This window comes from Osmia lignaria, chromosome 7 (assembly GCF_051020975.1).
Source record: "Osmia lignaria lignaria isolate PbOS001 chromosome 7, iyOsmLign1, whole genome shotgun sequence".
NCBI classification, from domain to species: domain Eukaryota; kingdom Metazoa; phylum Arthropoda; class Insecta; order Hymenoptera; family Megachilidae; genus Osmia; species Osmia lignaria.
In genome coordinates, this window is record NC_135038.1 from 6,210,384 (window position 1) to 6,237,110 (window position 26,727).

At 42.9% G+C, this 26,727-nt stretch overlaps 2 protein-coding genes across 13 annotated transcripts in view; one reads left to right on the forward strand and one right to left on the reverse strand.

Moving 5' to 3' along the window:
* Lar (tyrosine-protein phosphatase Lar) overlaps positions 1–23,569 on the forward strand; it is a 211,325-nt gene extending 187,756 nt beyond the window's left edge. For 5 of the 9 annotated variants that reach the window (XM_076689199.1, XM_034324873.2, XM_034324872.2 and 2 more), the window contains 15 exons: positions 52–162; positions 488–763; positions 1,075–1,359; positions 2,283–2,306; positions 2,885–2,985; positions 3,066–3,395; positions 3,473–3,623; positions 4,728–5,024; positions 13,486–13,625; positions 13,689–13,891; positions 13,965–14,131; positions 14,202–15,562; positions 15,624–15,850; positions 18,021–19,827; positions 19,896–23,569. In XM_076689199.1, coding sequence (XP_076545314.1) covers positions 52–162; positions 488–763; positions 1,075–1,359; positions 2,283–2,306; positions 2,885–2,985; positions 3,066–3,395; positions 3,473–3,623; positions 4,728–5,024; positions 13,486–13,625; positions 13,689–13,891; positions 13,965–14,131; positions 14,202–15,562; positions 15,624–15,850; positions 18,021–19,827; positions 19,896–19,964 — 5,549 coding nt within the window. In that variant the 3' untranslated portion in view covers positions 19,965–23,569. Of the gene's footprint in view, positions 1–51; positions 163–487; positions 764–1,074; positions 1,360–2,282; positions 2,307–2,884; positions 2,986–3,065; positions 3,396–3,472; positions 3,624–4,727; positions 5,025–13,485; positions 13,626–13,688; positions 13,892–13,964; positions 14,132–14,201; positions 15,563–15,623; positions 15,851–15,919; positions 17,257–18,020; positions 19,828–19,895 lie in introns of those variants that run through there. The other 4 variants (XM_034324878.2, XM_034324876.2, XM_034324881.2 and 1 more) reach the window with 4 other exon arrangements.
* Positions 23,570–24,430: 861 nt separating this feature from the next.
* Positions 24,431–26,216, reverse strand: LOC117604617 (putative Golgi apparatus membrane protein-like protein CG5021). Of its 4 annotated transcripts, none has more exons than XM_034324913.2 (5): positions 26,022–26,216; positions 25,548–25,624; positions 25,245–25,479; positions 24,734–24,976; positions 24,431–24,651 (listed from the first exon to the last, which is right to left on the reverse strand). In XM_034324913.2, the coding sequence occupies exons 1-5, from the start codon at positions 26,034–26,036 to the stop codon at positions 24,586–24,588; spliced, it is 636 nt and encodes a 211-aa protein (XP_034180804.1). In that variant the 5' UTR covers positions 26,037–26,216; the 3' UTR covers positions 24,431–24,585. The 4 variants fall into 4 exon arrangements, with proteins under 4 accessions (XP_034180804.1, XP_034180800.1, XP_034180801.1 ...); XM_034324909.2 differs by having other exon boundaries at positions 24,722–24,976; positions 26,022–26,176; XM_034324910.2 differs by having other exon boundaries at positions 24,722–24,964; positions 26,022–26,170.
* Between the last annotated feature and the right edge of the window lie 511 nt (positions 26,217–26,727).

The following is a 26,727-nucleotide window of genomic DNA, read 5'->3' on the forward strand; positions in this document are numbered from 1 at the left end:
GCGGCGAATAAGAAAATTAAACTTAACGCGTTTCTTTTCGTTCTGTTTCAGGAGCGTTGCAAATCACCGGATCGGACGTGAACGATCAAGGGAAGTACGAATGCGTGGCGAATAATTCTGTGGGAACAGAGTACTCAAAGTCGGCTATGTTATACGTAAAAGGTATGCTCGGTAAACGAGTCGATCGTTGGACCAAGAATCCCGACGTTTAAGTCCGGGAAAACCGTTTGAACGCATCCGCTGGAAAAACGTTGCGCGACTCGGCTCCGTGGCCCCGTAAACTCACTCGTTTTCCTGTTTTCTAATTAAAAGTAATGCCACGTAATTAAAGCGTAATTAAACCGAGCTGACGGCACAAAGGATTCGCGCTGCTAATATTATACCGGGACGGGACAGTTGCTCGAAATTTCAACGTCCCGCGATTAAACGTTCCCGAATAGTCCTATGATGCTTGTTAACGAGAAAATGATTGTGTTTTTTCTCGCAGTTCGTCGTGTCCCACCTAGTTTCTCGATTCCTCCGCACCCGATAAACGAAGTGATGTTAGGCGCCTCTTTGAATTTAACCTGCGTGGCCGTCGGCGCCCCGATGCCGTTCGTCAAATGGAGGAAAGATCCGGCTACCGATCTGACGCCGGACGACAATCTGCCCGTTGGCAAAAACGTCCTGATGTTGACGGACATCCAGGAATCGGCCAACTACACTTGCACGGCCGCCAGCGACCTCGGAGTGATAGAGGCCACGTCGATGGTGAAAGTTCAATGTTCGTATCGGGATACGAGATCGCATTAGCGGGCTATCGCGTACCGCGTAACGTAAAACGATCGATCACAGCTCGGCTCGTGTTCCCAACGACGCGACGCAAATTGCAGCGTCCCGTAACGATGCACTTTCAACGGGTAAACGCAAACACCTTGCCGCGGCATGCCGGTTTAGATACAAGCTGCTACTTCGTTTATTCATCGCGAAGAAGAAACACTTTATTACACCTAATTACCGATCGATCCGACGCGATAGCCCCGCTCGTGATGACGGGATAACGAACAAACGTTTCGCCTACGATACACATTTCAGCTCTTCCGAGTGCACCGGAAAACGTCCAAGTGTCCGACATCACCGCCACCTCGGTGAAGCTCACGTGGTCGTACAAGGGTTCCGACGAGCTTCAGTACTACGTGATCCAACACAAGCCGAAGCACGTGGATCAAGCTTACGCCGAAATATCGGGCATCACCACGATGTACTATCACGTCCGGAGTCTCAGTCCGTACACCGAATACGAGCTCTACGTGATAGCCGTTAACTCCATTGGGCGTGGTCCCCCGAGTGCCCCGGTGACCGTCACCACTGGCGAGACGAGTCAGTATTCTTTTTTTACATTACCCTAATCCGTATTCTTATCTGCTCGATTACGAATGCCTCGCTACAAATTTCCACCCGTCTCGTCGACGCGACCGTGCCACCGGCAGTTTTCCAAAACGGCCTCGTTTCGTCGAGACGCGGTGGAAAATTCATCGCCATGATCATCCGTTCCGTTCGATTCAGACGTCAGTCACTTTTTGACGACTTTTGGCACGCGGTTTCCGAATCGTCGGAAAATAATCATTTCGATCACCTTGCTGGACCATGGCAGGAACGGACGGTATTTTTTCGCGTTCTGATACACGAAAAGATAGCTCATTAGTATGGCGAGCGCGTTTACGAATTTTTTTCCACGTAGATAATGTTTTTTGCACCACGAAGGAGAAACAGATTTTGACACGGTTTTTGAGGGAAATTGTACTTTTTTTCCATGCTGTCCGCCGTGGACGCACGATTGATTTGATTCATGTAAGTGACAAGACATTTTTTCTCCACCCATCACCAATCCACCCTTTCTCTGTGTCTCGCACCATGTGTTGGCGTTTTTGTCGGACCGTGTTCGTCGCGTCGCGCATCGACGTCTCGTTTCACTCTGCATTTTTACCTCGTTGCCTTCTCCTAACCCTATTCTCGCTCCTCCTCTAACCGACACCCCTTTCTCTTTCATCTACCCTATACACGTCTCTCCGTCTCTTTTCATTTTGTCGAAAAGAGAAAAATCCAGTACGCGGAGAGACAGCACCCGAAATTGCACCTCTCCTCGATAATGTAGCGCACTCTTCGCACCTCGTGAAAATACGAAGTAGCCGTAAACCGCTTGCACAACTCGTATTTTCACCGTGCATTATACGTTCATTATATCGCTTAATCGATAATGATCATTGAGAATAATCGTTCATCCTTTTTTTTTTTTTTAATAGCGGAATCGACAAATGGAGGTGCCAGTAAGTTCAATCATTATACTACAAAGAGTGCCGTAGTAGCGTTACTCGTCTTTCATTACCTTTTCTTTTTTTCTTTTTCATACCCTGTTTGGTTCTGTTTGTTCGATTGTTATCTCGTTTTTTTTTTTTTTATTTCTGGGTGTTCTTTTCTTTTCCTTCTGTTTTTTACTTATTCTTCTTTTTTTGTCCTACCGTTTGTTAATTCTTCGCGATGTTAATTCGTCACGCAGCGCACGCACGCATTCATCGTTCGTTCGCACACGCACAACATCGACGCGTTCGCATCAAGTACGATTTGTAGCTAATCGACCACAACCCGTTACACCCTTTGTTATCTATTTCTTTGTGTTTTTTTGTTTTTCTTTTAGCGACGATTCCACGATTATATCAACGATAGAGGTGGATCCGATTAAGTTTTCTGTTTCTTTTTTATTTCTCTACCTGGAACTCGTGTGTTTGGTTGTTGCGGTGTTTTTCCCGGGGTTCGCTCGTACTATCCTGTCCAGTGACTAACTAGAACGGTTCGTCTTCGCGTCAGCTTGTTTCGAAGTATACTCAAACCGATTTCCCCGTTCTAGAACCTGGTACTGCACCGCGTAAGGTCCAAGCCCGGCCACTGAGTTCCAGCACGATGGTTATACAGTGGGACGAGCCAGAAACTCCGAATGGACAAGTGACGGTCAGTCGAACGTAAATTTTTCGAATTCCCCCTGAGATCCTTTTCTTACGATCTTAACAATATCCGTACGATCGTCGCAGGGCTACAAAGTGTATTACACGACCGATTCAAATCAACAAATGGCCTCCTGGCAGTACCAGATGGTTGACAATAGTCAGCTGACGACGATCTCGGATTTAACGCCGCACACGATCTACACGATCCGAGTTCAAGCACTGACCAGCGTCGGACCAGGTCCGCTCAGTCTGCCGGTGCAGATAAAGACGCAGCAAGGGGTACCGAGTCAACCGGAAATGTTGACCGCTGTTGACGTCGGAGAGACCAAAGTAACGCTCCAATGGAACAAACCCGCTCATAGCGCGGAGAACATCCTGAGCTATGAGCTGTATTGGAACGATACGTATGCGCAGGTGATTCTTTTTCACCAATGAAAATGATCGTCGAGACGATAGACGATTGATTATCATGACCGTGATTCCGATTTCAGGAAAAGCATCACAGAAGGATACCCGTCACCGAGAACTACACCCTGACCGGTCTCTACCCGAACACCCTGTACTACGTGTGGCTGGCAGCGAGGAGCCAAAGGGGCGAAGGTGCCACCACGATACCGCATCCGGTTCGCACGAAACAGTACGGTAAGCAAAAGACCAAAGAACCAACGGAAAAAAGTCGAAAAGAAGAGAGTGTGAGTTCACGCAGCGAGGATAGTGCCGTGAGGAGGTCGATTCCCGTTCGTCCGATTCGAACTAAGCCGATTCCCGTTGGAAATGACGCGTTTGTCGGATACCATGGAATCGGCTGGGAAGGTGTGAACGACGATGACCGGGAATCGGCGGTCCGGGCACAGCAGGTAGGAGATGCTGTAGCGCTAGACGCTCCCGCAAGTAGCGTAAGCTATTGTGATACGCGACACACCTGTTAAAGAGAAGGATTTTGAAAGAGAGTAAAGATATTCGCGTCGTGGATTCATTGAATCGTGACGAGTGGGTAGGGCGGGCAGGTAAAACGGAAGATAGAGAGTATCGTTGAACCGTGAAGTGTGGGAGAGTGAGAATGATTGCATGCGTTGCAAATAAGAAAGCCGTTTTTGGATGCCACTTTATATATATCTATATACATACATATATATATATATACGTACATATCATACATATAAATTGCACTAAGCACTGCATCGATATATGTGTGCATTTTGGGCACCTCTTTTCATTCTCGATAACGTATGGTTTACGTCCGTTCTTCAGTTTTTTCATTGTCTCTGATTTCCTTGCGAACTGGTATGATCCACGACGTTAACTCCGCGCAAGAGCCGCGGGTTAATCGATCGTTGGTAAGAAATTGTTTCTAATCACGTGCTTTTTCGACTGTTCAAGGATCGACTTGTCAGTTTTTCCTTGACTAACTTTCGCCTGTCTCAACCTTATATCCATCGAATGGCCACGTACTATTTTTTTAGTTCGATCCTCCCGTCGGTCGGCTTCGAACGCGGCCTGACTTCGAGCTTGAGTATTCGAGTCCGTCGAATACGAAGCGGACGAAAAATCGTTGATAAGATCGACGAGCTTGTGATTGAAGTAACGATTCGAGGAATGATACGAGAAATGGCACGATTTTCCGCGTAACTTCGATTCGAGACTCGAAAATCGAAGTTCGCGCCGCGATCGTTCGACGACCGACGAGATTTCCCTGCCACGTTTTCGTTTTTGTTTGTCCCCCTCCTATAACTGAGTGTTATACAGTACCCGGGGCTCCGCCTCGCAATGTAAGCGGACAAGCGATCAGCCCAACCTCCATATTGGTAACGTGGGAACCTCCGCCTGCCGATCGATCGAACGGAAGGATCGCGTACTACAAGCTGCAAGTGGTCGAGAGCGGACGTTCCGACTCGGAGGCGAAGATTATCAAACTGAACGGCACTCGTTTCGTATTGGACGAGTTGAAAAAATGGACCGAGTATCGGATCTGGGTATCGGCCGGGACCAGCGTAGGTGACGGACCTCCGAGTTATCCTATCTCGGTCAGAACTCACGAGGACGGTATGTATCACTAACGTTCACTTAACCGTACTCTTACATTTACTTCAAGCTATCGAAGAGTGGCGCGTGAAAGCTCGAGCGAGACCGATCGTTTCTCCTTCCTTTAGTCTTTTACTCGTCAGTTGCCTCGCGAATCGTTTAGATCTAAAAGAATCGTAGAAAAGTGATTCGCGTTCAAGTTCAGGCGCCACGCTTCGCGTTCAAGTATACTCTTGCGAAGACAATGTATAGCGACAGAGTTGGTCACGCAAGAGCCAAAAATATAAAAGCCCGCCAAAAATCAGTCCAAAGATGTTCGCGCGATTCCAGTGCGGGTTGCGACGACACGCCCTCGTTATCTCGAGCCGGTGACGTTCGGTCTGTTCTTCGATCATCTACACACGTATGTGCATTAAATGTATTTTCGATTTCAGATTCCGCTAACGTCTCTTCGAACCTGCCTCTTTCCATCCGTGACACTTACACTCGACTTCCGTTTCGCTCTTTTCCATCCACCCCTCGTATTTCGTTATCTTTTCGTCGACAGTCTTTTTCTTTGTTCTTTTCTTTTCTAATTTTTCTTTTTTTTTTTTTTCCTTTTTTTACATTACATTATCGTTGCATTATTCTATTTCCATTCGATTCCATTGCAGTTGTATTATATTGCATTATATAAATATTGTACAAAACGTGCGCAAAGCTTTTCCCGCTCAACAAAACCACTTTTGCGTTTCATTTATAACGCTATCGAGAAACGAACTATCGAGTGTCATCGTTGCCGCGACGACGACCGACGAGATTAAAGGGTTGAACGCGAGAAATTTTTTTCGATTCTTTACATTTTTTCGGTTATTGCCAATTTCCGACCGGCTGATAAACGATTTTAGATTTTTGTTGCGCGAACATAAGTTTTGAACGCGCACAACCATTTTCGCGTTACACCTTTTTTTTGAGCTGGTCCACCGTTCTCCTATATAACGCTTTTCTGGCACACCCTCGATCATCCCATTTTTTTGGACGGGACGCGGCAGCTACGCGACGAAATGCAAAATAATGTTGGCCGTACGTTTTTTTGGCTGGCGAGATTTTATATTTTTGGAATTTTTGCGACAACGATTCTCCGTGAGTTACGATACCGTAACTCCAGCCCCCCTCCCCCTCAAGGCCCTGAAATTCTTCCCCAAAGCAAACCCCCCCCCCCCTTCGTTAGAGCGGCCCAAACATTTTTTCCAGGTGGTGCACGCAGCCACGGATTTTTCAGAAGCTGATAACCGATTTTTGAGCTCAGCTATAACGTGACGAAAAAGCCCTTAAAAAATGAAACTAAGAAAAAAAAAGATAAAGAATTCAATTAAAACGAGAAACGTTATCTTCTTATCGTTTTTACAGGGCCTAATCGCAACTCACCCTTTGTTCGTTGCCGTTGGTATTTTTTTTTTTTTTCAACTCCAAGCCCCACTTTAAAAAAAAGAAACTTGAATACTCATTTTAACACGTTAACTAATACTTAATTATACTCATTCACGTGTTTTTGTCTTTCCTTAAAGCATTTGCAGGAGGATGATCCAGGTTTTGAACAGCTAGTTTTTAAGATCTACTCGCACTAACGTAATACAACGACTGTCTAATGATATGTACTCATTACACTAAATGTTCTTTCTGACGGTAACCGTGGTCACGTCAGTAAAGATGTTTCGTTTCTCTCTTTAGTTCGTTGACTCATTATTGCCACGTGTTACGAAGATAGAGAGGCGAAGCTGACCGTCTAGACACGTTCACAGCTTTATTTTCATCGTTTTAAAATTAACGGGATTAATTAAAGAACAATTATACGTGGGGTTTGCTCGCGAAATGAAAATGACGTCTGTGAACGAGAACGGCAGCTTGCCGATGAAACGCTTACGTATATATATAAAATAAAAAACAACAAGCGTATGTATCACACACATGTACACGAATACACCATACAAGATCTCTCTCTATCTCTCTCTATCTCTATCTATCTATCTATCTCTCTATACATATATATATGTATATTTATATAACGCACTGTTTTCGCTATATACATATATATTTCACATGCAATATATATGTGTATATACATATATATATATTTCTATATCTCTCTGATATATAAGGCTCTTCTGTCTTTAGTTAAGATTTAGTTCTACCTATTGTTTGCACATGTTTAGAGCATGCCTTCGTTTGTTTAACGATTCCTCGATTTCACCGAAAAATCACCGTCCCACGAATCGTTCCGAATACAAACCTCTCGACAATCTCACCAACGATTCCGTCCTTCGAATCCATGCCGAAACAAACTTTTCCGCAACCCTAAAAAAATATACCGTCGAGCTACGTCGAGTCTGCGCGACCATTGCCCATGATCGCGATCAACCCTTTTTCCTATGAATGGCATGCCGATGCATGAAGAGATTTTGCTTTTTATTTCGAATCCATCCTATCCGTTTCCCGTTTGGTACCGCACGCTCGGCGCCGTCACCCATCCCAGCATGGTAAATACGTTTTTCAACTCCCTCGTTCCCAATTATCAAGCCTCGATTGACCATTCGCGGGGAGGTGGAGAAAGGACACGATGCCGGTATCGATGGGAAGAAATCGGAACGGTATATCCTTTAGTCCGTCTCTGGCTCTCTGTGATCTAGGACGCGTCGTACGACACAGGAAAGAAAAGACGCGTAGGTCTTTTGTCTTGAAAAATAATCAAAGACCTTGGTCGTACGCGAGAAATCGGAATCGTTCGTTGCGAGAAGTATCGTGGAGGTGTCGTTGTCGGTGGAAAAGTCGTACGAACGCGTCTCTAACGACGTTCCCTTCGAACCTTCTGCACTCGGTATCCACGGAACGGCCAGGATCCTCTTTCGTTTCACCGGAGCCCTCCGACTCCTACTTTCCTCCCCACGCATTGTCCCGTTTACGGACCGACCGATCCACCCAGACCCGTTCGTCCACCCTCTAACAGCAGACTCGGCAAAGCGAGACGGAACGATAAAAAGCACTGCTGAAAGCACCCTGCCGTGTAAGCTCGCACATTGTCAAGCACAAAAGTTCACCGCCGTATATATACGTATTATACGTCTATCTCGTTCGTTATTGTTAGTGTCGCCGCTAGACTACCACCACCACTATATTACATCTATATATATATATATATATCTACTATGATTAGATTTCAAACCTATCACCGATACGTACTGTTCGCATCGTTGTAAATGTGTGCACGGGCACCGGTTTAAAGTATCTATTGTTTTTCCAGCGGGCACCGTGTTTTGATCTCGCACCCACCACGCACGCATGTCGAGTCGCGCGCGCGTGTCACGCACGACCAGAGGGTCGAAAAGATCGATCAAGAATAAGATGATAAAGGGATGGGGGGGGGGGATACGTATTGACGCGCACGCCTTGCCGCAGCGTCCTGCTATAAGAAAGAGATTGAAAAGCACAGCCGAACGCTTAAAAGCACACGCCTGCACGTAGGAGGACGCTTCCGTGGGCAAGAGGGTGCGCTCGATCGCGATTTTCTTCGCTTCGTGCGTGCACGCGTGACTGCGACTGTATGCGCACCCGATACATCGATTGATCAGTTCGTTCGTTCGTTCGTTCGTTCGTATTGAAGAGCACCGTAATATTTCGCAACGCACCGTAATTTGTATATTCACCCGTTTAAAATATCAATCGCCATAGTCGACGCGATATATCGTGCCGAGCACCAGCACTGAGAGCACCCTTCTCAAGCAAAAGCACCCGCACCCCCACTATCGATTGTCGTGCAATCTTTGAACCTCGCACCCTTTCGAAATGATCGCCAATCGATCTCGACGTTTCTTGGACGCTTTTGCCAATGTTGTTCAATTTATAGGATGAGACGTGATGAGCGTTTCGCGATCATCGCGAACAGGTGCATGAGTGAATGCGTGAGCGAGTGCGTAAAAGAGTACGGGATGCGAGAGTAAACGTCGACGACGTCGAGGAGTCGCGTGAAAAGCAGGAGAAAGATCGCGATTGAAAGGATCGATGACTGGAGGAATCGAAGCGCAGGCGTGTATCTCGCGAACGAACACCTCGCGATCGAGGATCGTATTCCTCCTGTGCGCGCGTTTCATCCGTCGAGACGTAGTAGCCCGGTCGTGAACGAAGGGAAACGTCGCGAAACCGATTTCACTTTGAAACATTTGAATACCAATATCCATGCAATCTTCTTCGTTACCTTGCTACGTTTGTTCGAAAGCCACGACGAGTCCGTGGCCACAAGCAAACAAACGGATTCGTGTTCGACGCGGAGGTGAGTTAACGACGACGAAGTTTCGCTTCGATACGGAAGAGGATTTTCAAAGATCTCTCCGTGACACCGAGTCGAATCGGTGCAAGCGAAATTCTCGTTGTACGAATCCTCTGTTAGCTCGATACGAATACCGAAATACCGATGGATCCTAAATACGGGATTTCGTTAATTCTTTACACTGGCTAAGCTCGTTGGAATGATACCACCACACCAGTCCTTCTCTACTATATTATCTATACGTGCACCCTTTGCTCTCTGCATGCAACTTCACCGACCTATTTTTCCATATTCTGTCTCTCTGTAAGTTTACCATCGTATCTTTGATATTAAACTACTATTTTATTCGGTATGTACGATACGTTCTTTACATCTCTCTCTATATATATATATATCTATATATTATGTATTATTGCGTACGTATTACATTTTTATGTCGTGTATTGATATTTCTACGTCTTTTCCTAGGTATCCAGAAAAAGTTATACCACTCTGTATGTGTATGTCTTTTACGTTTGTATTTTGATCTGTCAGAAAAGTTGCGGTTTCTATCGTATCGTTTAACGTCCCTGTGATGATAGAGTATCGAAAAAGGGATCAACGTTCCTTTTAGTTTCTTTTTTCAACCCCCAGTCATGTCATTCTTCCCCCGGAGACCCTAACAAACGCATGTTTCTCCCTTTCGATCTCCTTTGCTCCGATCCATTGGCACCGCAGATAAAATCAACAGTCGAGAAACCGAACCGGAAATCCGATTATGTAGTTCGCGTGCCGTGCACTCACGAGTCGACCGGTCCGAAAACCGATCCGCGTCATTTCACGGTCGTACCCACGTGCGTATTTTGCGAAGAATTTTGTGATTTTTGCATGGGTGAATGCGCGGATGGATGCTGCTGGTAAAACAAAAGGGAATAGAAGAGGGACGGAAATATTTTTGACCGGGCTCGGGAAAAAAGGACCGTCTCTCTGACCCCTTTCTCTCTCACTCTCTCTTTGGAAAAAAAGAAAAATTCTTCCACCACCACCACCATTACCACCGCTACTACCACTGCCCAGGAAAATGAAAATATAAATATAATGGATATTTTTTTCATCGAGCTACCGTTTTTTGCGGGTGACTTTTTGGAGTTGCGAAAACAGAACAATTTTTCCTCGAATACATTCCCCGCTCGCATATCCTTATCAACTTATTCGGGAATTTTTTCCGTACGAGCAACACGGACGAACCGCGTACCAGAATCATCTCCTTGTTCCTCCCTTTAAATACACACGTAGCTTTACATCGAGATCCTTTCGGTTTTCACACCAGCCAAACCATCACGGTACATTCCGATCCATTCTTGTTACTTGTTATGGTTTCTCCTTCCTATAGCTTTCTTTTCGGTAGACACTTTATCATAGGTCTTCCCTCTCGATGCCTCGTGCCGCGACGAGGGAAACGACGGAATGTTTCGTTTCTTTCTTCCGTTCGTTCATTCTTCATTTAATCTCTAACCCTGTTTTTTGCCTCTGTCTATCTTTCTTTGCGTTGCGTCCCCCTCGGTGGCGAGTTCCGATACGTTTTTCACGGTTGAGGAAAGTGAGTCGGTAAACGAGTCGCGCGCAAAAGAAACGAAAGGTCTTTCTCTCGGCGGCAGGGGGCAGGTGGACACGAGCCTTTAGTTATTTCATATTTGGAGTAGTGATTGCGCATGCCAGATGAAAGAAAAGAAAAAGATATTCTCACATCTCCCGCCTCTCTGCGACCAACTGCAACCGAGGAGCAAGCGATATTTTGTTCGATTTAACGATCGATTCGAATAGAGAATTTTTCTCCACCGACATTTTTCGTCAGAGCGGCAAAAAAAAAAAAGAAAAAAAGAAAGAAAAAAAATATCTGCGGATAGAGCAGAAAAGGTTACGATTGGAATGGAGCGCGTGGGAGGGAGGGAACGAAGGATAGAGCGAGTGCGCGTGTGCGTGTTTCACCAGCGAAACAGACGAAAATTATTATCACACGCCACCCCAACCCGACACCCCCTATCGTTTTTTTTTTTGTCTATTAAATCAAAGCATAAAGAATAGCTGTAAAAGAAGCCATGTTGACGTTGATAATAATCAGTAGTATGCTACCCACTGATATGCCTAAATATTATTAAATATTTAATAACTCAATACCCAATTATACGTGAAAAATTTGACACGAATTTTTACGAGATTTTTTTTTTTCCCACTTTTTTGGCGACTTTTGGGGCGCAGCTGTAAAAAGTGAGTATCCCTTAGCTCGTCTCGAGTTGTGCCATGAATTTTCTTCCTACTTGATCGTTATCTATATATTTTTGTTCTCTTTTCCGTCTATTTTTTCGCATATCCTTTTGTTTTTGTCTCACTGCGAGAGACCGTTTTGGAGATGTCATTTTTTTACCAACTTTTTGTTGCCGCTGCTGCAAGAGCAGACACGTAAATCGAAGTGATAATCGTTTACGCGCAATAAAACGCTGCGACTACGCGCTCGCTGAATTTTGTTTTTTGCGCTGCATAGCGATCTTATTGTGACCGTAATTCGTGATTGTTAATTAATCGTGCGCGTGTAAAATTGCAAGTATAGAGGAGAAATTTGGTTGACCCAAGGGTGGGGATGAAACTTCTTCTTCTTCTTCGCGTACAGCAGTCGTGTGTTTGTTTAGCTTTTCTTTTGCCGGTACCTTTTTCCCTTGCAACGCATTTTTCATTTTCTGCCAGACTAAATGCGTAGAGGCTGCAGTGATTGTTTCGAATTGCGTGCGAAACTAGAAGTACGTAGACATTGCTGAAGTTTCCTTTCGTTTTTACGTTTCAATCACGATCGTTGTTTCGTTCTTGTTTTTTCTTTTTCTGTGTAATGCCGATGACATTTCCGGTGCCGGATACTGGACCGTCCATGAGAGATAGTACACAGCATCGTCTATCGTATATCGTCTATCGCCGATGAAAATGTGCACGAGACAGAAACGTCGTGCCGAGAAACAAACGCAGTTTGTGAAAACAAATAAAATAAAATAAAATGAAAAGAAAAAAAGAAAAAATAAAAAAATAGAGAAAAAAAAAATAGAATACGTTTGAAAACTTGTCGAAACGTACAGGGAAAAAAAAAAAGAAACAAGGGAGACGATGTAGCAACGTTCGCGAGAAATTATATCGAAGCGGCTTATCGATGTGGGTAACTGTAAATACACGAGATACATTTTGTTACCCTTGCACGTTTTAACGAAAAACACGAATGCACGATTCTGTTGGCACAGTTTTCATCCACACCCAGCACCAATGATCGTAGATCGCCGCACATGTTGTACGCATATGATACGTGCGTGTAAAACTGCTTCGTTTCGTCATGGACTCTCCAATATTGCCGTGTATAGCATTATCGTCCAACGTAACCGCGCCGGCAAATCACGTATTTTATCCGCGCGTCTCGTATATTCGCGTCCTCGAATCGAATGCATAATAAAAAAAGAAAAGAAAAGAAAAAAAAATCAATCATATATTATTGGTATTCAAATGGAGGATTATCGTACCGTAAGGACGTAGAGCATGAGGTACCGCGTACCTCGTAATATTGTTTGTACGTTGTTTTGTCCGTGTGCGATTGGTGGCATGTATATTTTCTCCGTTAATTTTTCTTTACTCTCTCGTTCCTCTTCCACGTTTACGTTCTTTTTCTTCTATTTTTCGTTTCTCGCTCGCAATTCTTAATTGCAATACGACGCTTTGATTTGTCATACTTTTTGCTACGATCTTTATCTTTATTACGAACTTACAAACGTTTGACGACCAATAACGGACTAAACGATACAAGTACCTACAAATTTTATTGACGTAATCGTTTTTTTCTTTTTTTCATTGTCACGTTTGATTTAAACGAATATAACGATTTACGTATCGTAGCGGAAAGTACATACTGAATTTTAAATAGCTTTTCATCAGACCGTGCTTACGACGGACACGCTCGACAAATTATCTCGTTTTTTGTTTCGTTCAGTTGTCGTTAAAATTTTACGTTTATTTTGCAGATTTTACCGTCTCGTTACGATATTATTTAATCATTATATTCCCCCCCACCCCCTTTTACGTGTGATTGCGATTACGTGTACGTGAACGTGCGACTGGGTGTGCGATAAACCGTCGAGCGTAAAGGACATCGATTAACTGTACGTTGCGTTCCAGTTCCGGGAGATCCTCAAGACGTGAAAGCTACGCCGATCAATTCGACCGCGATACACGTCGAATGGAAACCACCGAAATCGAAGGAACAAAACGGCGTGATAAGAGGTTATCATATACACGTGCAGGAAGTGAGGGAAGAGGTGAGTGGTACCAGGGTGGAAAAGGCAAATTTCGATTAACGGGAGTCGCGGATCTGCGTTTAGGGAAAGGATTTGTTGAACGAGCCGATACGACGCGACGTTCAGGAAGACGGCGTTCTGGAAGTGAACATTACCGGTCTGCAACCGGACACACGATACTCGGTGCAGGTCGCTGCGCTCACGAGAAAAGGGGATGGCGATCGTTCGACCCCGGTTCACGTTCGAACCCCCGGTGGTGTACCAAATCGGCCTCAAGTTAACGTTAAGTACGTCTCGTCCTTTGATAGTCGGCGAAACACTCGACTCGCTAATCACGCGAGAAAACGTATCCTTTTCCAGAGTTTTGTCCAGAGACCCCGTCGTGTTGGAGCTCGAGTGGGCGCAACCTACGCAAACCTACGGTAATCTGCTAGGTTACAGAATCAGGTACGGAATTAAGAATCAGACGTTGAAAGAGGAATTCATTCAAGACACTAGTCAGCACACCTACAAGATCAAGGATCTGGGTAAGAATCTGTCGACGTTTTTCGTATTAAGAAATTTCAATTTCCCATTAACCTCGCGTTTGAATCGCAGAGGAGAGAGGCGTGGATTACGAGTTTAGGGTTGCTGGACAGAACGCGATCGGTTTCGGTCAAGAGACGGTACGATATTGGTTCAGTCCCGAAGGAGAACCGACCGGTCCTCCGACGAATCTCTCCTATTTCTTCCAAACTCCCGATACCGTGTGCGTGACCTGGGACAAACCTCTGCGACAGCACAGAAACGGTCAGATAATCGGTTACGACGTTCAGTTTAATAAGAAGAACGATCATTCGACGACCATCGACAGAAACACGACAAAGACCAGGGCGGTTTTCACGAATTTAGAAGAGAACACGGAGTACGTGTTCCACGTAAGAGCGTACACATCGAGAGGCAGCGGTCCATATTCAGAGAAAATCACGATAATAACGGAGAAAGATATCGGTCGGGCCCCGTTGTCCGTGAAAGCGGTTGCCACGTCGGACACGAGCGTGGAAGTTTGGTGGGAACCGGTGCCAAATCGCGGCAAGATCGTCGGCTATCAAATCTTCTACACGACCACCGCGGTCGAGGATCTGGACGAATGGAAACAGAAAACCGTCGGGCTGACCGAGTCCGCTGATTTGGTTAACTTGGAAAAGTTTACTCAGTACGCGATCACGGTTGCCGCCAGGTACAAGAGCGGTCTCGGTAGACTCAGCGAGAAGGTTACGGTCAAAGTAAAGCCGGAAGACGTGCCGTTGAATCTGAGAGCACCAGACTCCTCCACCCATTCCATGACACTCTCCTGGACACCGCCTATCAGGCTGAACCCGATGAACTACAAAGTGTCGTTCGACGCTGTGAAGGAGTTCGTCGACTCGCAGGGTATCACCCAAACCCAGATCGTGACACGTAGACAGTTGCTGTTAGATCCGTCGGTGACGACCAAGACGATAAACGAGCTGCAACCGTTCACCACGTACAACGTGAACGTGAGCGCGGTACCTCGCGATGGTCAGTACCGACCACCGGCGAAAATCACGGTCACCACGCAAATGGCAGCGCCGAAGCCGATGGTAAAGCCAGATTTTTACGGGGTGGTGAACGGCGAAGAGATTCAGGTGATTCTACCGCAAGCCTCCGAGGAATACGGACCGATCTCGCATTATTATTTGATCGTGGTGCCCGAAGACAAGTCGACGGCTGACAAGCAACCGGACGAGTTAACCGAGGACATGATCGCGGGCAAAGGAGCCAAGCAAGAAAGGGACAACGCGCCTTATATCGCCGCGAAATTTCCGCACAGAGATATTCCGTACACGTTCCACCTGGGCAGCGGGGATATCTACGAGGGTTACGAGAACAGGAAGCTCGAGAAGAACAAACGTTACAGGATATTTGTTCGTGCCGTGGTGGACACGCCGAGGAAGGTAAGGATAAAAGGTTATCGAAAAAACAGTGGAAATGGTACATAAACATTTTATTTTCCAGCATCTGTACACTTCGTCGCCCTTCTCCGAGTACTTGTCGCTCGACATGCGAGAAGTACCACCTGGCGAACCACCCCGCCGTCCTAATCCCAACACTCCGGTCGATGGAAATCCAGAGGTATCGGTTAAAACCAGCGGTCAAGAGCCTGGGATGGTTTGGGTAGTTGGCCCGATAATAGCTGCGCTGATGGTCAGTGTGTTCCTTGTACTTCTGTTCGTCATTAAAAAGTAAGTATCCTCGTCGCTTTACCGTAACGCTGCAGCGAGACTTTGACTTGTTTATACAAATTTTTCTAGTTAGCTGCTATTCGTTAGAACGACTTAAAGCCGACGAAATGGTAGAGAAAAGGTTGCCGTTGGTGGTGCATATTGTTTCAATAAGATACGCGAATTAGATCCCGAAATATAAGACTTTAAAGCTTACCGTTCGAGCTAATACAAGATGGATGATGAATGGCGTTGAAATTCTGAGAAATAAACTGACCCACATTTTTTTCCTGGAAGCGCGTACACGCGATAAAAGTAGGAGGAAAAAAAAGAAAGGAAGGCTGAGTCAGCAGCTGACCAGCGCGCGCGTTCACTCCTAGCCAGGGGATAGGTCAGTGCCGCGTACGAGTGCGAGGTCCGATCGCGCGAACGAGACAGCTATATTAAAGTGTTTTAAATGATGTTTCGGTTCGAGGGAGCATATCTCGCGAACGAAAAGTCGTATCGACGCACAGTGGGAAGAACACCAGATTCCGTGAGCCAAAAATCGATTATTCTGGGTTTCCAAAAAAATTTAATTATTCACAATAATGAATACAAAAGATTTCTTTTCCAGGAGCTTTTATTTTTGAGTAATATAATTTTGAAATTCAAATAGGTGAAGCAACTTAAGTCAATTAAATAAAATTAAATACGGCAACACTTTTTTTTTGTGTTCTTTTTTTTTTTTAATAATTAAACTTTGAGTCTTTTAGGATAGAATGAACCAAGTATATACAAAACTATTTATTTGTAGTTACTATAATTACCTAGAGCTGTTAATGTAGTATTATTGTACAGTGTGTTATTGACCCGTATACAACGAATTATATTCGTCTATAACCAAATAATTTACGAGTTTAAAGAATATTTATGTAACAAACTTTGGCCATTAATAAAGTGTGATTTTACTGCAATTGGAGAATTATCCGAAGAAGCACAGGAGGTCAATCAGAAAGAATACCAAAGACTAAGACTCAATAACACGTGTAAAGTATCCAGAGAAAAAATCAACCAAGATCTCATTTGTATTATGCTTGCTTTATCGGATCCATTAATATCGTCTTTAAGGATGCAGCAAAAGATAAAGGATATTCAAAAGGAATTTGCCAGAGGAGATTTATGATATTTTTAAATTTTAAATAGTAGGTGCGTAACGTTATTGTGTTAGTTAATTAACTAATACGGAGAACTACCCAAGTGTTACACTCACTTATTAATGAAACTTTGCCAGCTTGCAGAGCTCGTCGAGCTGAACACGCCTATACCCCCTTTCGGGGGCAGACGGCTAATTGTTTAAAAGATATTAATAATTACAATTAGTTACTCCTTATATTCTAAAGTATGACAAACTCACACGTACAACTCGCAATCTAGAGTTCCCCGGTTCAAATCCTTGGTTCCCAACATGTTTTTTTTTTTTTTTTTTTAATGATAATTTGTCTCTTTTTGAATAACTATTACAGTTGTGTTATAATCATTGCATTTATTAATAAGTAATTACATACCCTGCAGTTTTTATAGAATTTAAGTTATTCAAAATAGAATATAGAATTTTAGTTTAGAATTATATAGAATTTTAGTTATTTAAAAAGAGACAAATTATCATGAAAAAAAAAAAAAAAAAAAAAACATGTTGAGAACCAAGGATTTGAACCGAGGACCTTTAGATTGCGTGTCATGTGTTTAACCACGGAGCAGATCCATGCCTCGCAATCTGAAGGTCATCGGTTCAAATCCTTGGTTCCCATTTTTTTTTTTTTTTTTTTTTTTTTAAATTTGTCTTTTGTAAGTATCATTTAACATGAATAACGTATTTAATGTTACTTAAGTAATGAAAAATACTTCAACTTCATTAAAGAAAAAAGAAATATTACTTTATCTTCATTCCTTCAAAAGTTATAGATTTTTGGCCCCTGAAACAGATTATTCCCACTGTGCGGCGCAGAACAAAAACCGTTTTAAACGGCAAGCTTTTGCGCTTCTAACAACGTTAACTGTTACAAACAGCTGCGAACGATTCGTGACTAACTCCATCGCGTAATGTTTGCCTAATTCCGACACATTTTCGATCGAATAAAAAGAATCAAAGTCCAGCATTCCGATGCGTTCGATGTAGGCATATTTTTGACGTTTGATAATCTTGCTTCAGGCGAAGACAACCCTGCAAAGCACCGGATCAAGCGGCTGTAACTCGTCCGTTGATGGCCGCGGACATCAGCTCGAATCACGCACCCTCCGATCCGGTCGAGATGCGCCGTCTGAATTTCCAAACGCCCGGCATGGCATCTCATCCACCTATTCCTATTAGCGAGCTAGGAAATCACATCGAACGTTTGAAAGCGAACGACAATCTAAAATTCAGTCAGGAGTACGAATCGATCGAGCCGGGGCAACAATTCACTTGGGACCACTCGAACATGGAAGTAAACGCGTCGAAGAATCGTTACGCGAACGTGATCGCCTACGATCATTCCAGGGTGATCTTGCAAACGATCGACGGCATATCGGGCACGGATTACATAAACGCCAACTACTGCGACGGTTACAGGAAACAGAACGCGTACGTAGCCACTCAAGGACCGCTGCAAGAAACGTTCGGTGATTTTTGGCGGATGTGTTGGGAACTGAGATCGAGCACGATCGTTATGATGACGAAACTGGAGGAAAGGACGAGGATCAAGTGTGATCAGTATTGGCCTAGCAGAGGTTCCGAGACGTACGGTTTGATGACGATCACGATTACCGACGTTCAAGAATTGGCTACCTATTGCATTCGAACATTCCAAATATCTCGAGCCGGTTACTCGGAGAGACGCGAGATAAAGCAGCTACAGTTCACAGCCTGGCCGGATCACGGCGTTCCCGAGCATCCAGCCCCGTTCTTGCAGTTCCTACGTAGAGTCAGATCGTTGAATCCACCCGAGAGCGGGCCGTTGATCGTGCACTGTAGCGCCGGTGTCGGGCGGACCGGTTGCTTCATCGTCATCGATTCGATGCTCGAACGGATAAAACACGAGAAAATGATCGACATATACGGCCACGTGACTTGCCTTCGCGCCCAAAGGAACTACATGGTACAAACCGAGGATCAGTACATATTCATTCACGACGCTCTTTACGAGGCGGTGATCTGCGGTAACACGGAAGTGCCTGCGAGAAATTTACACTCCCACATCCAGAAGCTGATGCAGCCCGAGCTCGACAATATAACCGGTATGGAGCTGGAGTTTAAGAAACTGTCCAACATCAAGGTGGACTCGTCGCGATTTATATCGGCGAATCTACCCTGCAACAAGCACAAAAATCGACTGGTCCATATCTTGCCATACGAGTGTACCAGAGTATGCTTGCAACCTCAACGAAACATCGAAGGATCGGATTACATTAACGCGAGTCTGATCGATGGTTACCGATATCGCGGGGCCTACATCGCCACCCAGGGTCCTCTCTGCGACACCACCGACGACTTCTGGCGTATGCTCTGGGAGCACAACTCAACGATCGTGGTTATGTTGACGAAACTGAAGGAAATGGGCAGAGAGAAGTGTCATCAGTATTGGCCGTCCGACAGGTCGATTCGGTATCAGTGTTTCGTGGTAGATCCGATCGCGGAGTACAACATGCCTCAGTACATCCTGCGTGAGTTCAAAGTGACGGATGCTAGGGACGGAGCGAGCCGCACGGTCAGGCAGTTCCAGTTCATCGATTGGCCGGAACAGGGTGTACCGAAATCCGGCGACGGTTTCATCGATTTTATCGGACAGGTGCACAAAACGAAGGAACAGTTCGGTCAGGACGGTCCTATAACCGTGCACTGTAGCGCAGGCGTTGGTAGGACGGGTGTCTTCATCACGCTGAGCATCGTTTTGGAACGCATGCAGTACGAAGGGGTGGTCGACATCTTCCAAACGGTCAGAATATTGCGAACGCAACGTCCAGCCATGGTTCAGACCGAGGTACGTTCTCCCTTGTCTTTTCAATTGCCTTTTAGAACGAATAACAACGACCGTGTTTGCTTTTCTAGGACCAGTATCAGTTCTGCTATCGTGCCAGTTTGGAATACTTGGGTTCTTTCGATCATTACGCCAACTGACAACCCGACACTCACGAGGACAGAGACTCGACCAGGGACAGAAGAGATCGACAGAGAAACGAGAGAGACGTAGGGGAACGTGCTAAAGTGCGACGCGTCTAGTACGACGCTAAAATCGTGTAAGTTTGTAAGTATGTAGTCTACATCATGATTCCGGGAATAACGCGTACCATTCGTAGCCATACCTTTCCGAGGAGAAAGGTACAGTAGAAAGGCGATTACCGTGTAGTTAGCCAAGTGTATCTTTAGTCAGTGGTGTCGCAGCAGTCAAAAGATATACGAAAAGCTTTCGTATTCGACGGCGGATCGTATCGCGTACGCGTTCCACTCGATTGTATCCAACAAAAAAAAAAAAAGAGAAAAGAACTTACCCCGAATAAACGAACCGGGACAAGACTGCCGTTTAGAACCGTTTACGGCTCAGAATCGTAGAAACAATCATATCTCTGTAGAAATATTCTTTATCGAAACTTCTTTTACGGTTTAAAACAAGGAAAACCAATAGAAAAAAAAAGAATAATGAAAACTTACAAAAAACAGGGAATCGCAACTTGGACGTTTTCCAACAACTGAGTTAATCGAATAGGATCGAACGGGAGATTGATCTACGATTCGAAAGGGATCATAGTCGAACGTTCGATCACCGAAACATATCCAACTCGATCGTTCGAAAACTCGAAAATCGTTGTTGCTTACAGTTAGATAATTTAAACGTAAGGGAACGAGTGAAGGATATCGTCGTTTCGATCGTGTGTGCCTCGCGTTATTTCTTGCGGCACAAAGATACGTGAAACAAAACAAAAAAAGTTCAAACAAATGTTCTCCTATTCGTCGAAGAAAAGTGCTTCCATGTCTGTGGTAAAGCTGTAACGTCTGAGAACGAGTCAGAAACACCGATCGAGCACGCGTTCGAAAAGTACTTACGTCGTGGTTACGACTAAGAATATCGAGGACAGAAGAGTTGCGAGAGTCTCGGTAATAAAAGTCGAGAATGCAGCAGAGATGCTTAAAGGACGATCGTAAAAACTGATCAATCCTTTTAACCGAACGGAAAATATAAATTCCATTTTCCAAAGTTTTCATTTTTATCCGATTTCAGGAAATAGAATGAACAGTAACAGACTGAAGTTCGTTAGAACGTATAGAAGATTCGTTTTGATCATTTTTAACCATCGTCCTTTTCGCTGAGCGACAAGAAAATTACCATACTGCCAAATCGACAATTATTCATGATGAACCCATTACGCACGATAGGAATCTTCTCATTACCTACTGTAATTTTAAGTAGATCGTAAGCGATTGTTGTAAGGATTAGAGTGTCTAAGCGATGCCATTAGAGGAGAAGAAGAAACTGGATCGAATGAAAGAAGAATGAAAGGAAACGGTGCCTATACTCGATTAAAACGCACGAAAGGGTTGCGCAGGTTTCTATGAGAATTAATTTAACTAGAAGCACTGTATGTTGGATTCGCGTACTGTTCCCCCGAGCCCTGGATGCCCTCGTGTACAAAGTTCCATCGCAGGCTTCTACCTCGACTACTTTTACGATTTTCCCAGATGTCTCAGCTAACAGTTTGCCACTAACTTGGATCATTCCTGGCTCGGTTTATGTCGTCAGACTGAGTTGCCTCCTGTTCGAGGCGCCTTACGCTTCTTCGTAGTACAATTTATCGAAAAAATCAATCGGAGAATCTCGAGTCTATGGAATTCACGAAACTTGTAATCGATACCTGTTCATCCGATAATGGAAACGTCGAATCAATGGGGAAAAAAAGTAGAAGAAAAGTAAACCGTGTTTCGATCGATCGCGTATCCTTTTTGATAAATTTCGACGCGTACGTCACTTGCGATTCAGAGTTACCAAGTTCGTAGTCTATTCAGGACAATAAGCTCGTATGCTCGTTTATACATATACGTCTTCTCTATTTCGAAATGTCCACCGTTCAATACGACAGAGCATCAAATTCTACCGCTGAACTATGCAAGTGCAATCTACGATAACGAACGCGTTCGCTTACGAGAGAAGCAACCCTTTCGCTTTTCTTCTTTTTCACATTGTTTCGACTTAGATCGTCCGTGCTTGTTTTTAACGTTCGAAAAGAGATCAGTATTATTCTTCGTCTAGATTCGATCTTGAAATTCCAAAGCAAGCATTCAACGCTTCTTTCGGTTGAAAGTGGTTCGAGGGTCAGGAATTGTGACTAAAACTGTACATAAATGCACCGTCTGTCATAAACAACATTACATAGATATAAATATGAATATGAATATAAATATACATAAACAAAATGATATATATATAAATATTATAAATATTACAAATGAAGAGAGTACGCATTTAAAGAGAAAAGAAAAAACAAAGCTGTGGATATTTTCCAGACTGTCAAGATCGATATACATATTTCTTTTTTTCCTCTCTCGAAAAAGCAGGGTGTTATGTATTTGTAAGGTTTCCTTTTGATGTTTTTCGTGGATTTTTTTCTTATTTTTTTCTTTTTTTTTTTTCGTCGACGCATCTTTTGATACTGTTTTTTAACATCGTTGTACATTGTTCTTTTGACTTTTTTTCACGCAAATTTTTCTTGCGTACCTATTTTTTTACACGAGATTTACATCGAATACTATGTGAATACTATGTTAGTTCAGGAACATGCATTTATTCGTATCTCGTATCTCGGTTTATTTCATGTTGTAAGACTGAAGGCCATTGCGTCTAATGTACTCCCGTGCGTGTATCTTCGGTACTTGTCAAAGTACTTAAATGACTCGGTCGTCGTTGTTACGAAAAATAGACTACTTAATCTTTGTATCTCTACATTGTCTGTTCAAACGTTGCAGTACTAGTTTCCTTTGATACGTAGCGTTTTTTCACTTGTAAATACGTTTACGAAATCCTCTTCGATACGTTCTTCGAAGTCAAATTGGCCTTTGGTACGAACACGAAACGATTACTTTATTCGTCGCGTTTACTTTTCATACTGGCATCTCCAGTTAGGTACAACACGTTTAGTTTTGTCTCTTAACTTATCTTTCGCGATATCGTACTTCTGTCGTGGAACATAAATTCCAACGGTGTTACTCTGGCAATGAAGAGACACTAAATATTTTATCTTTTTTGTTATATCGAACGCAGCGATCGCTTGATCAATTTTAAACAGTTTCTTCAACTAGAATCAGTTACTACTGAAAAGTACAATCGGTATGTATAGAAGCTTAACGAAAGTCGACTCGTTCTACTGGATACGAAACTTTGTTACGTTTGCTGCAAACTTTTCTTAAATAGGCTTGCAATTCAAGGTACATCAGTGAATAGGCTTCCTCGAACGATAACGAAAAATCGATTTCGTTCGCTGTTAATGCTTGTTACGGAAAAACAATCCCCTCCGATATCGTGTAAAAAAAGAGAATCCAGTTTCGAAAGTTTTTCCGTTCAAAGACGACCCGATGTGCAAAATTCGAACAGTATTCGTAACAAGGAAACGGGATAAATTGTAAAAATCATGGCACAATAATTTTTGAAATGTTCAAAATTACTCTATCGTTCAATTTTTAAGCGATATACTTTGTAAGGTTCGACAAAAAAAAAATATATATATATATACATACGTGCATACATACATAACATATAAAAATGCTGCACAAAGTGCAGTTTTGCCAATACGGTCGACAACTTCGCTTCAAAGTTCCAAACTAAAAATACAATATTATGGAAAAATGAAAAGTTAAATGATTGTATAAAACATATTACTAGTTGTATAAGTTGGTAGCTTAATTAAATTGTATTCGATGAATTTACCAATACAAAAAAGTCCACGATATTCATATATTTATAAGGTACCGATCGTAACGTTATTACGTTTATTTGTATCATTCCAAAACTTTTGTGTACGTTGTACTTTAGCTGCGTGTCTATTGTTAGTGTTACAATTTTTTTACATCCCAAAATGTATAGCAATATATGTGGTTTGTTGTATTCTTCTTCTTGAAAAGCATACAACTCGCGTATTCGGAGCAGTATCTAACATTAACAATGCATAATCGGCCATTAAACGCTCCGTGCAATACCACGACGAGTTTGTTACCCTATTGTAAGATCGTTTCGAGTTGTTCCACTCGACTTAAGACTGCGACCAGTTGCAGTCGTTAATCCTCAGAAAAATGTGAATTAAAGACACAAAGAATAAGTCAAATACTAAATAATCGTTGAAAGAATGGGAAATTATTTTGTGATACTTTCTTGCCAGAAAGAATACAACAGGCTGAAGTGAATATAATAAATGCAATGTTACTAATTAACACCTATACAAATTAAATATTGTGTAATAGGAAGTCTGTTGACGAGGAGAAATAATGTGTACATTATGTATTGCCATGTGGCATTAATAAACTAATAACTAACGTAACGTACCCATTGTTACGTTCAATTTTATTTCGGAGAGGATGATCGAGAAAGAACAACAACCAGATGATTTAAATAGCAACTTTATTATATCGTTTCGTCGATACATATAGTAATAATAATATTCCCGTTAATACGTATGTACAAATTAGAATGTTTCCAGTACGATGCTTTTTACGGCAGCGTTCTATTTAAATAATATCACGTCTGAAAGTTTACAACTCATATCATGTTGGCCGGTTCGTTTGGATTGGTTGTAGGAGGACTCCTGGTCATCATAGATGCAACCTGTAATAAAACATCTTGCATGATTCCAAACGTTTACAAACGACTTAAATAACACGTTCTATGTACCAACATTTTGTATGACCTGTTTCCTCAAGAAATTGCTCGTTGTTGCCGAGATGTTTTGATCCTTTCCCATTTTACACTTCACGTATCCATACAAGTTAGCGCCGTTCAGAGCGATTGCGATACACACGAGCAACAGCCATTTAAATTTAAGGCCGAAAAATGCTGTTGCGAACCACACCGACCACAGAAGCGGACAGAAAATCAATGCCAACCAAAATATACGAGCTTCCTGGGAATTGATGCGGTTCTGTTGAACACCCTGAAACACAGGGTACATAGTAGACCTTGCATATCATGGTGAGCAGCTGCAACTTTTTCTACAACGGTTTTCTAAGAACAATGAAACAATAAATTCCTGCATAATTATAACATTAAGAAGAATAGGTCAAGGGTACCCAATGTGAAAGCCAATAAACCTTGAATTAATGGATATAAGGCATCAATTCTGAGTAACAATTGGAAATCTACTATCCTGAACTGGTCCTCTGAAATAAACAGCTTATATAAATAAAAACTTAACAACAAACCTTTCTGGATTCGAATACCCAGTGACTTTTTCCATCATCATCCACGTAATTCCACCACCTGAGGCCAACCATCAATCTTCCAGTAATATTTTTCACTGTCCAAAAATCCATTGACAAAAGTAATACTAGAGTTATAAAGTTAGCTACAAAACTGCTTGAAAACGATTCACAGAATATATAAAACACTGCTGCTGCTACTCTGAATACCAAGTGAAACATGGTGACATACGGATGTCTACAAAAGTATAAGATGTTATTGAAGAACAACTGGTTAGATACTGTAACCTATGCATTGGAACATACTTGAGTTTATTGCCATTTTGATTAGCTTCATCCTCTTCTCCAAAAGCGATTGTATCGTCGTCCATTAGTAAAGGAACCTAGGAATGACAGATGCGGATTAAACAGTAACAAATGTATAACATTGCAACTTAGTATGTATATAACCACAATGCTAGGAGCAAAACAAAATTCATTGTCTTTAGTAGAAGATCGTATACATAAAAATAAAGCGATACGATACTTTGTATATTTAAAAATCTTTTATCTGTGCATATCGATTTGAATAATATGTTTTAAGTAATACACATACTGAAATTTACGATCAAACGTCACTAATATAGTTTTTGCGATATTACAATGAGGTAACATCAACTTTTCGTATGCTAAAAACTGTTCCCTTATCACGCTTGGAAAAAATTAGTACTTTATAAAGAAAAATGCATTTTGATATCAATGTACACAAATCGAAAGGGTTAAAACCTTCCTCGCACTTACCGACGCAGACGCCATGTTGGCATGTTTAATTATTCGTTCAACGAGAGACCGTACCTGTCATACGACGAGTTTTTATTTGTTCTGCGCATGTTAACTCTGACTGCATATGCATATCATGACATCGAGCAGTATATCCAGTGTTCGGATTTATAATTCAGCAAACAAGACGAGTCAGTGTATACAAATCCACGTGCTCGAGGCAAGTTCGACGCGCAGTTGTTTACAGTTCTTCAAGCGCTTCGGTCGGCGTGAGTCGTATCTGCGTCGGGCTCGTGAATTTTCATACATTTACTGACTCGTCGCGTTGGACGAACTATAATAACTCTTCGAGCTTTGACATTATCATTTGCTTTCTCTATTCATATATTTTTGTCCACCGTGTATACGGCCATAAAGTGCCACGAAGTTAAAAAGAAGAGTAGAGGGCATCCCTGAGCTGCGCAGAACAGGTACGTTCTTTCGTTGAACGAATAATATTGAAAATATATCGACGATAGCGCCATGTAACCGCATAAAAAGCGCGAAACGTACGTCATTTTATTTTAAATTAAAATGCTACAATAGAGTAGAGATTCGTATCTGACATACAAGCTTTTCGTCAATTCAAAAATTTAAACAACATTTTGATATTTTGAGTGTATTCGCACCTGGCTAGATGCTACTTCCAGATTGGCCTATCGAATCGAGGTTTCGATTGGTCGAATAT